We start from the raw sequence: 16,662 nt of genomic DNA, 5'->3' as shown, positions 1-16,662 counted from the left end.
AGTTTGTTCCGTTCTCATTATTGATTTCAGTTAGAGTTTGCTCAGTTCTCATTCGTTTTTGTTACAGTTTGTTCAGTTCTCATTGTTTTCTGTTAGATTGTTCAATTTTCATTATCTATTGTTGTTACTATTTGTTCAGTTCTCATTACGGATTCCTGTTATAGTTTTTCTATTCTCATTATTGGTTTTTGCTACAGTTTGTTCAGTTCTCATTCGTTTCTGTTTACAGTTTGTTCATTTGTCATAATAAGTTTGTGTTACGGTTTGTGTAGTTCTTCTCGTTATTGATTTTTGTTACATTTTGTTCAGTTCTCATTTATTTTAAGTTTGTAAGGTTCTCATTATTAGTTTATGTTATTGTTTGTTATATTCTCATGATTGGTTTACGTTGTAATTAAATATTTTTATGATTATTGGTTTGCTACAGTTTGTTCCATTCTCATTATTGGTTTCTGTTAGTTTGTTCAGTTATCGTTATTTTCTGTTTACAGTTTGTTCATTTCTAATAATTTATTTACGTTGCTGTTTGTTCAATTTTCATTATTGGTTTCTGTTATAGTTTGTTCAATTCTCATTGCTGGTCTCTGTTACAGTTTGTTCCGTTCTCGTTGATTTCAGTTACACTTTGTTCAGTTCTCATTCCTTTTTGTTACAGTTTTTTCAGTTCTCATTATTGGTTTCTGTTAGTTTGTTCCGTTTTCATTATTTATTTCTATTACAAGTTGTTCAATTCTCATTGTTGGTTTGTGTTAAACTTTGTCCTGTTCTCATTCGTTTTTGTTATAGTTTGTTCAGTTCTTATTATTGGTTTCTATTAGTTTGTTCAGTTTCATTATTGATTTCTATTACAAGTTGTTCAATTCTAATTGCTGTTTTTTGTTAAAGTTTGTTCCGTTCTCACTATTGATTTCAGTTACAATTTGTTAATTTCTCATTAGTTCATGTTACAGTTTGTTCACTTCTCATTATTGGTTTCTGTTAGTTTGTTCAGTTTTTATTATTTATTTTTGTTACTATTTGTTCACTTCTCATTACTGATTCCTGTTATAGTTTTTCTATTTTCATTATTGGTTTTTGCTAGTTTGTTCATTTTTCATTCATTTCTGTTTACAGTTTGGTTAATTATAAGTTTTTGCTACAAGTTTGTGATTCGTTTTTGATTTTGGTTAGTTTGTTCAGTTCTCATTTTTGGTTTCTGTTACAGTTTGGCCGATCTAATTACGGTTTTCTGTTAAAGTTTGGTCCGTTGTCAATATTAACTTGTTACATTTCTGATTTTATTATTGATGTGTTATATTTTGTTCAGTTCGCATTGTTGACTTCTGTTATGACTATAGTTTGTTAATTTCATAATTGTGGTGTGTTACAATTTGTTATTCATTTACAGTTCATATATTATTAGTATTTAATTTTCAGTTCTTGTTATTCATTTCTGTTAGTTTATCCAGTTGTCGTTATTGGTTTCTGTTTGTTTGTCCAGTTGTCGTTATTGGTTTCTGTTTGTTCACTTGTCATTAGCCCCCCACTTGTCATTGTTTTTTTAATTTTGACTACCAAATGTTTTTAGGGTCGCAGCGTAAATTTATTGCTAAAACTCAATATGGGACACAAATGCATCAAAGTTATCCACTAAATAGAACTACATATTTTTTTATTAGACACTTGAAAGGCTTTTTTAACCCGTGAAGAAACATCAAACCCTCTTGCAATTTCTTAACAATATCCTTGGCAATAAAGAAAGCTTATAAACTTCCAAACTTCATGTACATCTTTATTCAGTGATAATGCATGACTAATTTTCAAATCAGTGTCAATACAGAATGGACTTTTTTTCTTTTTTTTTATGTTCATGATATGGTCAAAAAAAGTTCACAATAGTCATGAGCTACCATTTTTGGCTTGTTGCTGCAGACACTTTCTTGCCATCTCTAAAACACTTTCATATGTCTTATTTCCCCCGATAAAACCTGAGGAATGAACAAAGATACACCCTGGAATTCCACTCTTTTTTGACAGTTCCTCATCTCTAAATCCTCGCCATTCTTCTAACAAAGACAACCTGAAACATGAATTGATCACTTAAAACAAAATGCTTAAAAAGAAAAGTACATTTTATACATAAGCTATTTATTTAAATAATTTCTGCCAGATATTAACGATGATAAAATTACATCTAAAACATTTGGTAATTATACAGTACAAGTAAGCTAAATCTAGTACTTTGAACTGGCTTATTACAGTCATTAACCTAGGTCAATCCATTAAAAAGTGCTGTGTCTAAAAAGACTTGGGTACTAATTAATTACAAGTTAAAAGATATTTTACTGTACCTAATACCTAGGGTTAGTGTCTAAGACTGGTGGAGAATATAGATATATCTTCCAACAATTACCATTCACTTTTGTTTTTAATTTGTGAAGTTATGGCTAGGCTGGCATTCAGCTTGGTACACGATAACCAAACTTATAATCCAAGAAATCTCGCACCCAGTGAGATTTGTTTTTCGAAACCAGTAATAACTGATAAAATAAAAATAAATATATAATCCAAATGGCATAATTTAACCCCCAAATTATGCTGAAGTGTGAATGTTGATATAACTATATAAGTTATTATTGCATCCAAAAACTCACCTGCTTTCAAATGAGCCGACCCGGACAGGAACACACTGAATTCGCCAGGCACCACTTTGATCTGTGTAGAGCATGTATTTAATCGGTAGATTTATGCCTAGCTCCTCCTCTAGCGAAAACAAATGATCCCTCCATGGCACACCATTACTGCTCATGCAGGCAATTTCACCACTAGGGTCGACCTATGTAAAAACAAGCATTCAGAGTACTACTAATACGTGTCCCCTACTGGAAATTTTCATATTTCCTAAGTTCAAGGGCTATAACTCTGTCAAAAATGGGCCAATATGATTTGTGACCGTCAAACAATAAAGCTATATACAACAAAACTTCAGATCAATACCGTGAGACATTGTGAAAAAAAGTGTCTGGAAAACATATTTTCATATCTCCTAAATCCAAGGGTCATAACTGTCAAAAATCCGTAAATCACCATGAAAGTCAAACCTGATCTCTAACAGTACATGATAAAGCTATACACAAAATTCCATCCTAATATCTTGAGGCATTGTGGAAACAAAAAACATCTGAAAAAATATATGTAGAACAGACGGACGGATAGACAGAAAGGAGGACGGTGAAAAAACCTATAGTCCCCTCCGGTTGGACCGGTGGTGGAATGTAGTTTAATATCCACCAAAGGATAAGTGGTTAAATGGGACTATCTTATATACCAGCAGTGTGGTACTAGTTGAGACAAAACAAAAACAACCATAGGACCACTGTTGTGTTTCGATCCTACAATGCAAGAACCCCAGGCAGCGCTCGACCGATTGAGCTAGATCTCACCCTATTTGTTTTTAAATCAATCTGATTGTGACTTAGGGAAATCGAAATAACCTCTCACCTCTTTCCTGTTCTCGATGGCTTTTTGTACGATGTCTCTAGCAGGCAGCCATGCTGATTTATAATACTTCACTCTGTCTTCAAACTCATCACCAACCATTTTTATAGCTTGATGAAAACATTTCTACAACATTCAGAAATATACATATTGAAATAAAGCACAAAATGGACTGCAATCTTCAACAAATTCTGAATTTATGTAATCTGAATGGGGCTGCGCCAAAACAATTTGACATATGATTAAGGCTGCCTTTCCATTGGTCCGGTTTTACCCGCGTGGCTATTTTTGCCACTAAGCGGTAAAAATGGAATGCACTGATTTGCATTGAGGTCTTTCCATTGACACTGGTGCTAACCGTGCGGCAAAAATACAGTTGATCATATATCAATTTTTTTCCCAGCCGTGTTGCTCTAACCGCAAGGGGAATCCATAAAATGACGTCATTGTGGGGGTATTACCCACGATTACCCATAATTACCCATTTCCCACCCTTGTGTGTTTTATAGCATCATTTGTTAATTTTAAAGTCTTCAGAGTAGTTTTTTTATTAGCATTCTTTGTGCAATGTGCGATCAAAAGTTCACACATGAGCAAATGAAAACTTTAATGGACTTGGTAAGAGAAAACCCAGGTATTTATGACCAATCTTTAAGTCAATATAAGAACTAGATCTGAACTAACAATTGCTGGACGAAAATCGCAAGCAAATTCAATGTCCAAGACATGACGGGTGCAATAATAATAATAATTTAATATTATGCTACTATTATACACGGGCGTTATCTCTCGGCTCCTTAGTAATAGTGCAAATCTCGATTTGATTAATGTTGTTTTTTCCTTAAAAGTTTGATTAGTAAAGCATCTTCCTCATTTAATAATAACATATTTCAATTTACAATATAACTTTTTTTTTAGAAAAACATGGCCGCTTAATTAAGTAAGTAATGATGTCACATGGAAGAATCCGTGTTAAGAACGCATCAGTGGAAACGTGCTAGCCACGCGGGTAGAACTGCTAAGCGGCTATCCGCACGGGTAAAACCAGACCAATGGAAAGGCAGCCTAAAGGTTAACTTGATAATAAACTAATGTTAAAACAAGACAAAATTAACAAAAGTTGTAGTCCAATATCAGGAAATAAAATTAAATATCCTATCACTTCCAATAAAGGCCATTTCAATATTATAAAAATTATTGAAAATCATGAGAGAGAAAAAAAAGCATTTTGGCTAAAAGGAAAAAGGATACCGAGTTAACTCCCTTGACTAGTGATACAATTTGTATGATTTATCCCTATCTGCTGTGTAGTGTATGTACTGAAAATTATCTAGAATGGTGTCACATATGAACAACAATAAGTTATTAAATTTAAATAAAATTGGTATGTCTAGCATAGGTATTTTGTGAGATGCTTTTAGGCACTTACACGAAAGCAAAAGTAGGAGCACAAATTAATGAATGTTTAACGATACCCAGAACAAAAATACACACCAGAGATTGGGTGTCAAAAAATTTAAGTGCATTTGACACAAAGTTAAAATTGTTTGACAAAATAATCGGTGCCAGCCAAATTGGTCTATGGGCAATTGTTTTAGTGGTCAGCAGCGCTGCCTGGTGACATACGTACATCTACATCAGTGTCTGATTCATTCCAGTTTGGATTCAGATGTCCAACCCTCGAACTAAGGTCCGTGGAGATGTGATACCTGAAATAGAAAATTTTATCATTATAAACAGATATATATAATGAAACAGCCCAACATTATTGACTGTATACACACCAGATGAAAATGACATTAGTAAAAAAAGAGAGGAAATTTTTGCATTGTCTTGAGAAGTAGTGTGTAACCGAGTTTTGACCTCAAAGAACATTGTTAGAACCACCTATATTTGAAGCTAAAACCCATTAATTTTTAAAACTTACTCATCTGCAAACAAGTTGAACAACACTAGCCTCACCTTGGAATTCCATCTGCTCAGTTTTTTTATGCTTTATCGTGTGAAAAACCAACTATTTATTCTATTACCGATGTTATGGCAAAACTACTAAAACATATTAATTTGAAGCTAAACCCCATTAATTTTAAAAACTTACTTTTCAGCAAACGAGTTGAACAACACTAATCTCACCTTGGAATTCCATCGGTTTGATGAATTCCATTGTCAATGGCGTCGATCTCCTCGACTAAGTTTTCGTAGACCTTGTCGTAGATTACGTCAGTGATGTGATCCGCAGGCTTCAGTCCCAGCAGCTTGCCGACAACCTGGTGGCCGAAGTGCACGTACACCAACCCCGCGCTGCTCAACTTCGTCGTCCACTTCTTCTTCGGCATCAGGCTGTTCATTGTTTCACTAAATGTTCTAAACAAAGAGAAAAATATTCACAATAAGTATCCTTTCCAGTGATCACAATAACACATTCAAACAATACCAGTACGTTTGCCAATTGCAGACCTCGCTGTTTAAGGGGAGCCATTACTCTCGTTCTCCATCGGGATTACTGCTCTGAGATTAGTTCAAGGAGAGTAATTTTTAGCTCCCCTCCTGTCTACCTACAGCAAAATAACCATTTAGTCATGTTTACTTGCTGCAAATGTAACTTTAAAAAAAGCCATAGGCAGGCTCAAAATTGCCATTAGTGGGCCATTTCACCCATGGCAATTCTTTTTTAAATTGCTGTGGGAGACAAATTATTAAGTTTCAGCCCTGCATCACAGCATGAATCCACTAAGGTGGTTCGATCCTACGACAAAAGTCCCTCAGATGAGCACTCTACCGACTGAGCTAGACCCTCACCCTTTAAGCTGAAACATGCTAATTTAAATTTTAATAAAAAAAACCCGACTACAGACCAGTTTTACAAAAATGAGCTACAGTAATTCTACCTTTGATGATGATCAAATCTGTTCTTGCTGGGATCAAACACAGCACCAACATCTACAACTACATCACACTTCTCCAGCTCCTTTTCATCCCTCGTTCTGAAAAAGAAAAAAAAAAACATCCAGAATTTGAGGAGAAAAAATCATCTTTTTTCACAGACAGCTGAGCTGAAGCTGGGAACAGATATATCTTTATTGATTTTTTAAATCTGGCTTGAAAATACAAAGCTTTGAACAAAAATAAAGACTAATAGGATATTGTGGCAAATTTATAAAATATATGCTTTTTAAATGTGTACAATTATTAATCTGACCTGCTACACATATTCTATATAAAATCCTGGTATAATACCAGTCACAGAAAACAGTTACAAAGTTATATAATACCATGACTCCAATGAGAAGATCTACCCTACAACAGATGGATCATCAAGCAGCTGCTACACCAATGAGCTACACCAGCATATTATGTTTCCTATCAAAAACTAAAAAGTAAATTTTAGTTGTGATTGGTTGTTTTGCTAGGTAAACTTAAAATTAATTTGGTAGAGTGGAAAACAATCTTTGCTTCCCAGATTTCAAGATGGAAGCAAATGCTAAAATAATAGTTTCTGGCACTTCTTTTTGTAGATGGTTTTTTTCAACACAAGTTTCAAGAAAATCAATCCTTGGAGCAAGATTTAGCCACCTCTAAGGATCGATTTCTTCAGATAAGTGTCAGAAAAAACATCTGCCAAAGGACGGATGCCAAAAATAGTTTCTAGTACACAGTATTATAATTTTCATATACTTGTTTTAAAAAAGGCACTTAGTGATTTCCCTAGAAATTTGAACAAACACTTTTGGGGCATTTTCACCATTTTTGGGGCACTTGTTTTTCATTAAAAATACACAAAATTTAATTGAAATAAACATTAATGTAATTTATGTGCTTGTTTTAATAAATGAATGGCAAAAGATATAAAAGGCATATTTTATTAATTAATAATACCTTTTGGGGTGTTTTATAAAGGCATTTTTAGAATTAATTAGTGAAAAAGGCTTGTTTAATCTCAGGGCAGCATGGTGCTGATTAAAGCAAGATGGTGCTAGACTATTGAGGCATGGTGCTGCTGCACCATGCTAAAACAAGCTAGGGAAAACACTAGCACTGCATTTTATTTTTGAACCAAAATCATTATATTAAAATTAAACTAATGCAATTAAAATTTAAATCAGATAACAATGCAAGGATAAATGGGGTTTTTTTCAGTTTGTTAAGAAATATATATACAAATAGAAATGACATTCAATATATCAATAATAACAATCAAGACATGTCTATTTTTAAATTCATCACTAACCTAACAATTTCAGCATCCTGATACTCTGGTAATGATTTTAACATGTAACAAGCCAAAACTTCATCACAATGGAACTGTCCATTGTGAGTTCCGATATTCATCATGCAAGGTTTCTTACACACAGGCTCACCAGACATGAAGAAAATGTTCAACAGCCTAACAGAAACACTGAAAATACAAAAAGAAATGCTTACAGTGTAACAATAAGACGTAAGTTGTACTGCATCTTAAAAATGTAAGAGTAAAGTTATTTCAACACCAGTTGTTTTAACAAATGAAAAGGAGACCTGTGGGTTGTAGGCATTCGGTTTCTCAACAGCGAAGACACGCTTGTCTATTAAAGTGCAGAACTTTGTGTTTGCTTACAGGGCTAGCTCTGGGTGAGCAAAATGTTTCGCCAAATTGTTTATTAAACTTCAAAAATTACAGAAATCGCCAGTTACTTTCTAAAAAATGTCACAATTTTTACATAAAATTATTTCGCCAAATTAAAATAAAATTCGCCAACTACTTTCAAAATTCGCAATTGGTGAATTTGTTGAGTGCCAGAACTAGCCCAGGCTTAAAACATGAAGTTTGATGGCAGACTAGTACTTTATGCACCATAATTTTTACAAATATTTCTATGAATGTGACAAAAGTCTTAACTATCACTATGCAAAAGACACAACTAGTTGGACCAGTGCTGTATATAGCACACTATTTGTCATTAAGGTTGATAACAGTCACTTTTCGCACCACTGTTTTGATTTCATACACAATAAATATAACACATCCAACAGTAATTTTTGACAAATTTATATATTTGATATAATTTGACAAAAACAGGGCTTCTAGAATTTTTATAAAATCCACTAGCCATGGGATCAATGATTTAAAAAATTGAATAGCCAAAATGAAAAATTCACTAGCTCTATTTTAAGTTAATAAAATTTTACTAAATAATAGTTATAATCATATATGTCACCTAAAGAGGGAGATAGAGCTTAAAAACTAACATTGAGGGATTGGGGTAGGGGCAGGATATTCATGTTTACAAAATAGACTTAACTGCAACATATGACCCAAACATAATTCACTAGCCGTCGGGCATGGCAATAGTAGTTATTTACTAGCCCAACATTGAATATCACCAGCCATGGGGGTGGGGCTACCATAATCTAGAAGCCCTTTCAACTTTTAAAACTTAAACTTAATATTTTGTCAAGAGTTATTGGGTGCCGTAAAGGGTAAAGGGTAAAGAACTGTGCAAAAATACAAATATCACAGATAGATACGGACTTACTCAAAATTTCAATTTGTGCTGTATTGGCCATTCTCAAAGAGAATGTTACACCCCTGCACCACGGACAAGGGCTGCTCGTTTGAGAATTTTGACAGGGGTCACAGTACACCAGTGTAACAGATAAAAATCAACCTCCACTTAGGGGATTCGAACCACAGACTCTCAGTACGAGAGTCCAGTGCTCTACCAACTGAGCTAATAGGAAAATTCCCACTAGCTACTGCCAGTAGGAACACTTTATACCAACACTACTACATACTCCCCCCTCAAGTAAAGCTACATCCCAGAGCTGTGGGCCACGGGCAGTTGAACTGTTACATGTATTGTAATGAAAACTAGTACAACCCTTGCTAAATCAATTTATTAAAATATGACATACACAGCGAAGAAAATAGTACGTTTAATAAGGGACTTTAAAATAACGAAGTGGAAATTAGAACATGATGAAACACTGAGTTGCAGCATCAATTGGATCGATCGAGGATTCACAGAACTTCGGGTCTTTCCATTCAGACCCGGAAACTCAAAAGCTTCCGGGAAATCCTATTTCGTTCAGACTATTGTTTGGTGCCAACAAGTACTCCCCTGTAACAGAATCGATGGGGTAGTGTGCTGAAATGTAAATGGCAGCTTTCAAGTTAGTCCCAGCATACCAAATAATAATAATAATTTAGTATTTATGATGAGAATTCTTGGATTCTCATTTCATTACCGTTGCCGGTTAACCTTTTCATTTGTATCTGAACCACTGGAGCAGATCTTCGTTTTTGACGGGCGCTATCATGCCCGTAAACTCAATCTGACGAGCGTAAAATAACGCGCCCCTAAATTGAACAAATCACACTTGTATTTTGTTTTAACTCTGCCATTTTAATTGCTTATTGAATCCAATCCACAACGCCACAAACCTTTCCATTCTGTTCACAATGAACTTCCTAGAATACTTTTTATAAATTGAAACACGACTGGTTGTTTATCTTTACATTGAGCCAATCAGCTAGGAGTTCACTTATTATTAAGATCTTGTTAGTTTTGTTTTGTTTAATTTCGTACAATGCAGGTAATGATCGCGACATTTATTTTACACTGTCGTCGTTTTGGTCACATACAGATTTTTTTTTTTAGGTGCGTTGTCCAATAATTCTATGTGTACAATGTTTATACATGTTGATATCACAGTAAATGTGTACACCAACAAAAAACTAATTTAGTAAAGCAGGTTTTGTTTTCGTTAATAGCATAGCAACGTACTCGAAGACATTTCTACTTTCTGTTTCACGATACTGCCACATTGACCTTGGTAGAGTCGGATTTTTAGTACATGTGATCAGTTGACAGGCATACACCGATTTAATTTCAACTCAGTAATTCGAATTTACCAAGTGTAAAGCATGTATTTTTTAAAATTAAATTTACATTAGGGTGGGTTTGTTTTTTTTTTTTTTTTTTTTTTTTTGGGGGGGGGGTTTTGAGGGGGGGCGTTTATTTTTATTATTTTTATGGGTTGCTATGATTTGAGTTAGTAGTATAATAAATGACGTGTTAACTACAGTACACCGATAATGAAAGTTAATCCTGTTTGTAAAAATATATATTTATAAAAATTGTAGTAAGATATATTTGGGTACAAAACAATAGATGTTGACATTTTCTCTGTTATGACATTATTTATTTCTAAATAGAGAATTTGCAGGTACATAACATGTATATTATGATATCATGATAAATGTGATAACCCTGTGCCATGTGGTTGTTACACTTTGAATTTTTGTTTAGTTTAAATGATTTACAAATAGGCCTACTGACATTATTTTTTGTGAGAGTTTTATTAGACATTTTACAGTTAGAATTCTTAATAGCAATACCATAGTTGTTACAATGTCAATTCTGAATTCACATTCACTTCACAGGTTTGTGTCCATGGAGAAATCATATCATTCTGCGATGAAAAATAAAATTAATAAATCAGTTTCAATTCTTTATCCATACATAACTAACAGATTATCATGATTCAGAATTTTAATGCAACATGATATGCATATAATACACAAGAAATTGACAAATGTGTTCATGGTGTTTCTTTTTCTTGTGTAAGACTGCAATGGCCCATTCCTTCATCTTTGAGAACAGCCATCATATTAGTTAAATTAGGATATTTATTTTGAAAACACAAAACATTAACTCTTAAGATATTTAATTTAGAAATCTTTACTCCTCAAACTTAATCATGTTCATGGATGCAATTCCTCTCGGTCTCTTGCCTCTAATTCTGATTATTTTGAGGGGTGCGATTTTTCCCTCTTCTGCATTTTGAGGAGTGTGATTTCCACCCCCCTCGTAAGCATCTTGAGGAGTGCGATTTTTAGCACTCCTGGGGTTTTCAAAAACGAAGGTCTGCTGGAGAAAATTGTTCGTGCAAACACTAAAATCACACATCGTTTGTCTGAAAAAATCAAATTTTATGCCCCGATTACAATGCATAAAAGCGTACTTATGTAGTTCACGCCAGCACAGAAAGTTAGTTCAGCGGTGTGTTTTGTCAGGTTGCTAGTCACTTCGTACCATGGTCATTTCGTACCTAATTTGGTCGTTTCGTACCATTGCAAAAAGTCATTTCGTACCATGGTCATTTCATACCATTGCAAAAAGTCATTTCGTACCCTAGTCATTTCGTACCATAACTGAAAGTCATATCGTACCATGGTATAACAATTTATAACAATCACCCCGGTAATGTCTTTTACAAAATAACATTAAATTACAAATTTGTGGTTAATTTAAGGGATATTTTATCAGCAAGACTAAAAATGATTGCCACTTTGTATAAACATTAGCAATTGGCTAATTTGGCAATCAGTAAGGTAGTTAATGTTTTAATGGCTGTTATTGTTTATTTCTTAAACAAATAAGATGCAAATAAGCAAGTTTGAAAAGAAGACCTAATAAATAAATAATATTTTGTTGGTCCATTATATTGTTGTTGTTTTTGACTAATTATCTGGAGGCATTTCACACTAAATCGAAGTTGGCACTTAGTAGTAAATACCATATACGGCTCTTGTCAGGTAAAATGGAAATAACAGTTGACAGGTATTATGGGTATCAATAATGATATGCTGCACTATAACGTGTTCTGGTTTTCAAACTGTCAAAATAAAGTTTTAAAACAAAACCCACTTCTTTTACGCTATAGTAAATTCGTTTTCTATATATTGGAATGAAATGACTAGGGTACGAAATGACTTTTCACAATGGTACGAAATGACTAGGGTACGAAATGACTTTTTGCAATGGTACGAAATGACTAGGGTACGAAATGACCAGGCAGCATGGTACGAAATGGATGGTACGATAGGACTTGGGTACGACTTGTGTATGATTGGTTTTGTCACATTCCATTCAGTTTCAGAGCGTTTTTAAAACAAGACCCTAAAATCGATGGTCGCCCAACGGACTATCTTAAGATTCTTAGTAACGTTAGTTAAATTCTTAGTTGCGCGCAAACGAAGCATCCACCGAAACAGGTTTATCACCAAAACAGCTTTATGATGGTGAAAATTTTGATATAAAATGGCAGCACATCACTAACTGCATTTTGTAATGACTTTATAAGATTATGTAATCATAAAATCGACCAACACACCTTGCACGTCGTCCAATTTTAGAAAACGCGGTCAAAACATGCGCCAGCTCTGCTTTGTAAGGAGTTATCTCCCCTATTTTGTTTTTAAATTCCTCCTTTTCAATTTCTTGCCTTCTAAGGTGGGCTAATGTTGGATAAACCGAATGGAATTTTTTTTTAAGACGTAACATTTTTGTTAATATTCCATGCAAAATAATACTGATATCCTGTTCAGTTATGCATGTACTCATAAATGTATTTTTACAGACGTTCGTGTCAGGGATAGAATGGATGGAACGAACGGACGGACGGACGGACGGACGGACGGATGGATTGATGATGAATGTTTAACGACACCACCCCACAAATTATATTTGGCTGTTGGGTGTCATAAAAGAAGTGATGACCAAATAAATATAAAAATTCAAACGTTAATTGTAAAGACCTACAGGTTCCAAAAATATAATATCACATGTAAATAAATATTTATAAACGGAATAAAATTCAGTGTCTCTAATATTTCAACTCATGTTCAGACTGGAACAAAAAAGATTCCGTCATATTTATCCTATCTAATACATTATGCACACACACACACACACACACACACACACACACACACACACACACACACACACACACACACACACACACACACACACACACACGTGTGTGTGTGTGTGTGTGTGTGTGTGTATCTATCTATCTATCTATCTATATATCTATATATATATATATATATATATATATATACTCTGTCAAAAAAGAAACGCATAGGTGATAGGGAAAGAACAAAAGTGTTTGATTTTATACAATATCGGGTTTTTTTTTACAATGTTGCTGAATGACCATGTTTGTTAATGTTCCTGGAATGGGACAGCATGCCTAAGTGTACCCTAAAACAAATTTAACGCACGTTGTGGCACATTGTGCGACAATTGCAGGAAATCGGCATGAAATGGTAAGATTTTGGCGAATGCACGTGAAACTCGGGGAAAAGATTGGGGTAGTGATGGGTATTTAAAGTTGCAATTATGCCTCATTTTCATTTCGATGTAGACGAGTTACAAGATGCCAAGACTAAGCCTGCCGAATCGAAACATTGCAATAGGCCGCCTCCAGTTAGATGAATCGCAGTCAGCAGTCGCACGCCACATGAACGTCCATCACAGCACCATTTCACGTCTCTGGGACAGGTACCAGCAGTTTCAATCAGCTGAAGACCGGCCCAGAAGTGGAAGACCTCGCATAGCAACTGCAGCACAAGATCGCTACATCCGGGTTCTGCACTTGCGTCACCGAATTGCCACAGTAACGAACATTGCTGGACGCATACCTGTTTCAAGAAGGGTGTCTGCACAAACCATTTGCAACCGACTTCGAGAAGCTGGTTTACTGGCTAGGAATGAATGAATGAATGTTTAACGACACCCCAGCACGAAAAATACATCGGCTATTGGGTGTCAAACTATGGTAATGCAAATAAATAAAGTGATGATCAACATCAATATAAAAATTCAAGGTTTAAACAAAAACAGTGTAAAGAACTGTGCAAAAATACAAATACAAATATCACAGAATTTTACGGACACCGAATTTTACTCTAAACTTCAATTTGTGCTGTATTGGCCATTCTCAAAGAGAATGTTACACCTCTGCACCACGGTGAGGTTACAGCACACGCAGGGGACGGGCTAGGAGACCGTATGCTGGTCCCGTCCTGCGACGTCAACATCGACATTTACATGTTCGCTGGTGCACGAATGTACAGGGGTGGAACGTGGGAAACTGTCAGCGAGTATGTTTCAGCGACGAGTCACGTTTCCTTCTACAGCGACGTGATGGACGACAACGTGTTTACAGACGCCGCAATGAACGTTTTGCCAACAACTGCGTCGCCCAAGTTGACAGATTCGATGGAGGGAGTGTCATGATGTGGGGAACCATCTCATACACCGGCAGAAGTGCACTTGTGTTCGTACAAGGCAAACTTACAGTTGTACGCTACCGGGATGAAATTCTTCGCCGTCACATACTTCCCATTTTGGATCGACAGAGAGAACTCTTTCAGCAGGATAATGCCAGGGCGCATAGGGCACGTGTAACAATGGATTTCCTACAGAATGAGAACATTAATGTGCTGCCATGGCCATCAAGATCGCCAGATCTCAACCTCATTGAACATCTATGGGACACACTGGACAGACGTGTACGCCAACGTGACCCGGAGCCTCAGACGCTTCCGCAACTGTCACATGCACTACAGGAAGAATGGGCTAGGATTCCACGTTTCCGGATTCAGAGACTCATTCAGTCTATGCAAAGGAGATGTCGCGCAGTGATTACTGCTGCTAGCGGCCGCACAAGGTGCTGTTTGGTGACGAAAACGCCTCCACTGCCGTCAGTCCATAGCAATAACATTGTCACATACTCAAGTCAAATTTGACTGTGATACGATCATAAATAACGAAATTATGCCACTGTGTTAAAGAGATAATTCCATGAATATTTCGCCTATGCGTTTCTTTTTTGACAGATTATATATATATATATATATATATATATATTGTTTCTAGTTTTCTACAGATGGTTGAACTCCACCAAATTGACAAACCACTGTCAGTGTACCCCCATAAGCGTACGGGCTCTCATTTTACCCTGTATACTCAGTATACACTGGCAATACTCAAACTGAGGTGGACGACTCTTCTTCTGAATTCCACCAAAATGACGTACTACCGTCAGTATACACTGACAATACTCACACTGAGGCGGAGGACCCTTCTTCAGAATAAATTAATATGTCAAATAAGTATCGCCGATACCTACATGATAAGACTAGCTATTGCATCATTAAAATGCCTGCACCATCTTAGGTGGACTGCCAGTTTCCCAAGACTTGTTCGAAACCGCATCGCTCTAATTATCTTGCCAAGTTGTTTATTATTATGTTTAAAATCATTATATAGGACATCCACCGTGATATGCCAATATGGCTGCACGGGCACGATTTTCGTCAATTATTTCTTTTATATTAAACTGATAAGTAAATATTTTGTAAATACCTATTTAATGATACTGTACCTAATTTAGCATTTACTTGTTTGGGCTCTCATTGATGTATAAGGTGGTGTTTACTCTTGAAATTAAAATAAAGATGTCAGTAAACAGGTGATTTGTGACCTTTATTGGAACAGACTATAACACATTTTGATGATATGTGTCAATTTCATTTACCAGTAAATAAACTTTTAATTTAAAACTGCAAGTTAACTGATTATTTTGAATTGCAGCATAAATTATTAATTATGACCAGCATATTTAGTGAATATAAATTCAATATAAGTACATTAGAAATTTACAAAATCTTGTAACCCCTTAAAGGTGCTATATTAGAAGTTATATGTGAGCATATGTTTGTGGTACCGGCCTCGGTGGCGTCGTGGTTAGGCCATCGGTCTACAGGCTGGTAGGTACTGGGTTCGGATCCCAGTCGAGGCATGGGATTTTTAATCCAGATACCGACTCCAAACCCTGAGTGAGTGCTCCGCAAGGCTCAATGGGTAGGTGTAAACCATTTGCACCGACCAGTGATCCATAACTGGTTCAACAAAGGCCATGGTTTGTGCTATCCTGCCTGTGGGAAGCGCAAATAAAAGATCCCTTCCTGCTAATCGGAAAGAGTAGCCCGTGTAGTGGCGACAGCGGGTTTCCTCTCAAAATCTGTGTGGTCCTTAACCATATGTCTGACGCCATATAACCGTAATTAAAATGTGTTGAGTGCGTCGTTAAATAAAACATTTCTTTCTTTCTTTCTGTTTGTGGCAGAGCAAGGCGTGGCCCATTGGTACAGCGCTCGCTTGATGCGCGGTCAGTTTGGGATCGATTGCGCTATTTCTCGCTCCAGCCAATGCACCACGACTGGTACATCAAAGCTGTGGTATGTGCTATCCTGTCTATGGGATGATGCATATAAAAGATCCCTTGCTGCTAATCGAAAAGAGTAACCCATGAAGTGGCGACAGCGGGTTTCCTCTCTCAATATCTGGG

At 35.8% G+C, this 16,662-nt stretch overlaps 1 protein-coding gene across 1 annotated transcript; it reads right to left on the bottom strand.

The window, feature by feature from the left end:
• Positions 1-1,758: 1,758 nt before the first annotated feature.
• Positions 1,759-12,716, bottom strand: LOC121381067 (MYG1 exonuclease-like). The gene is made up of 8 exons (XM_041510158.1): positions 12,634-12,716; positions 7,706-7,873; positions 6,366-6,461; positions 5,611-5,841; positions 5,108-5,186; positions 3,481-3,603; positions 2,634-2,815; positions 1,759-2,059 (listed from the first exon to the last, which is right to left on the bottom strand). The coding sequence occupies exons 2-8, from the start codon at positions 7,840-7,842 to the stop codon at positions 1,879-1,881; spliced, it is 1,029 nt and encodes a 342-aa protein (XP_041366092.1). The 5' UTR covers positions 7,843-7,873; positions 12,634-12,716; the 3' UTR covers positions 1,759-1,878.
• Positions 12,717-16,662: the final 3,946 nt, after the last annotated feature.

This window comes from Gigantopelta aegis, chromosome 9 (assembly GCF_016097555.1).
Source record: "Gigantopelta aegis isolate Gae_Host chromosome 9, Gae_host_genome, whole genome shotgun sequence".
NCBI lineage: Eukaryota > Metazoa > Mollusca > Gastropoda > Neomphalida > Peltospiridae > Gigantopelta > Gigantopelta aegis.
This window is presented reverse-complemented; position numbering and strand designations above follow the sequence as displayed.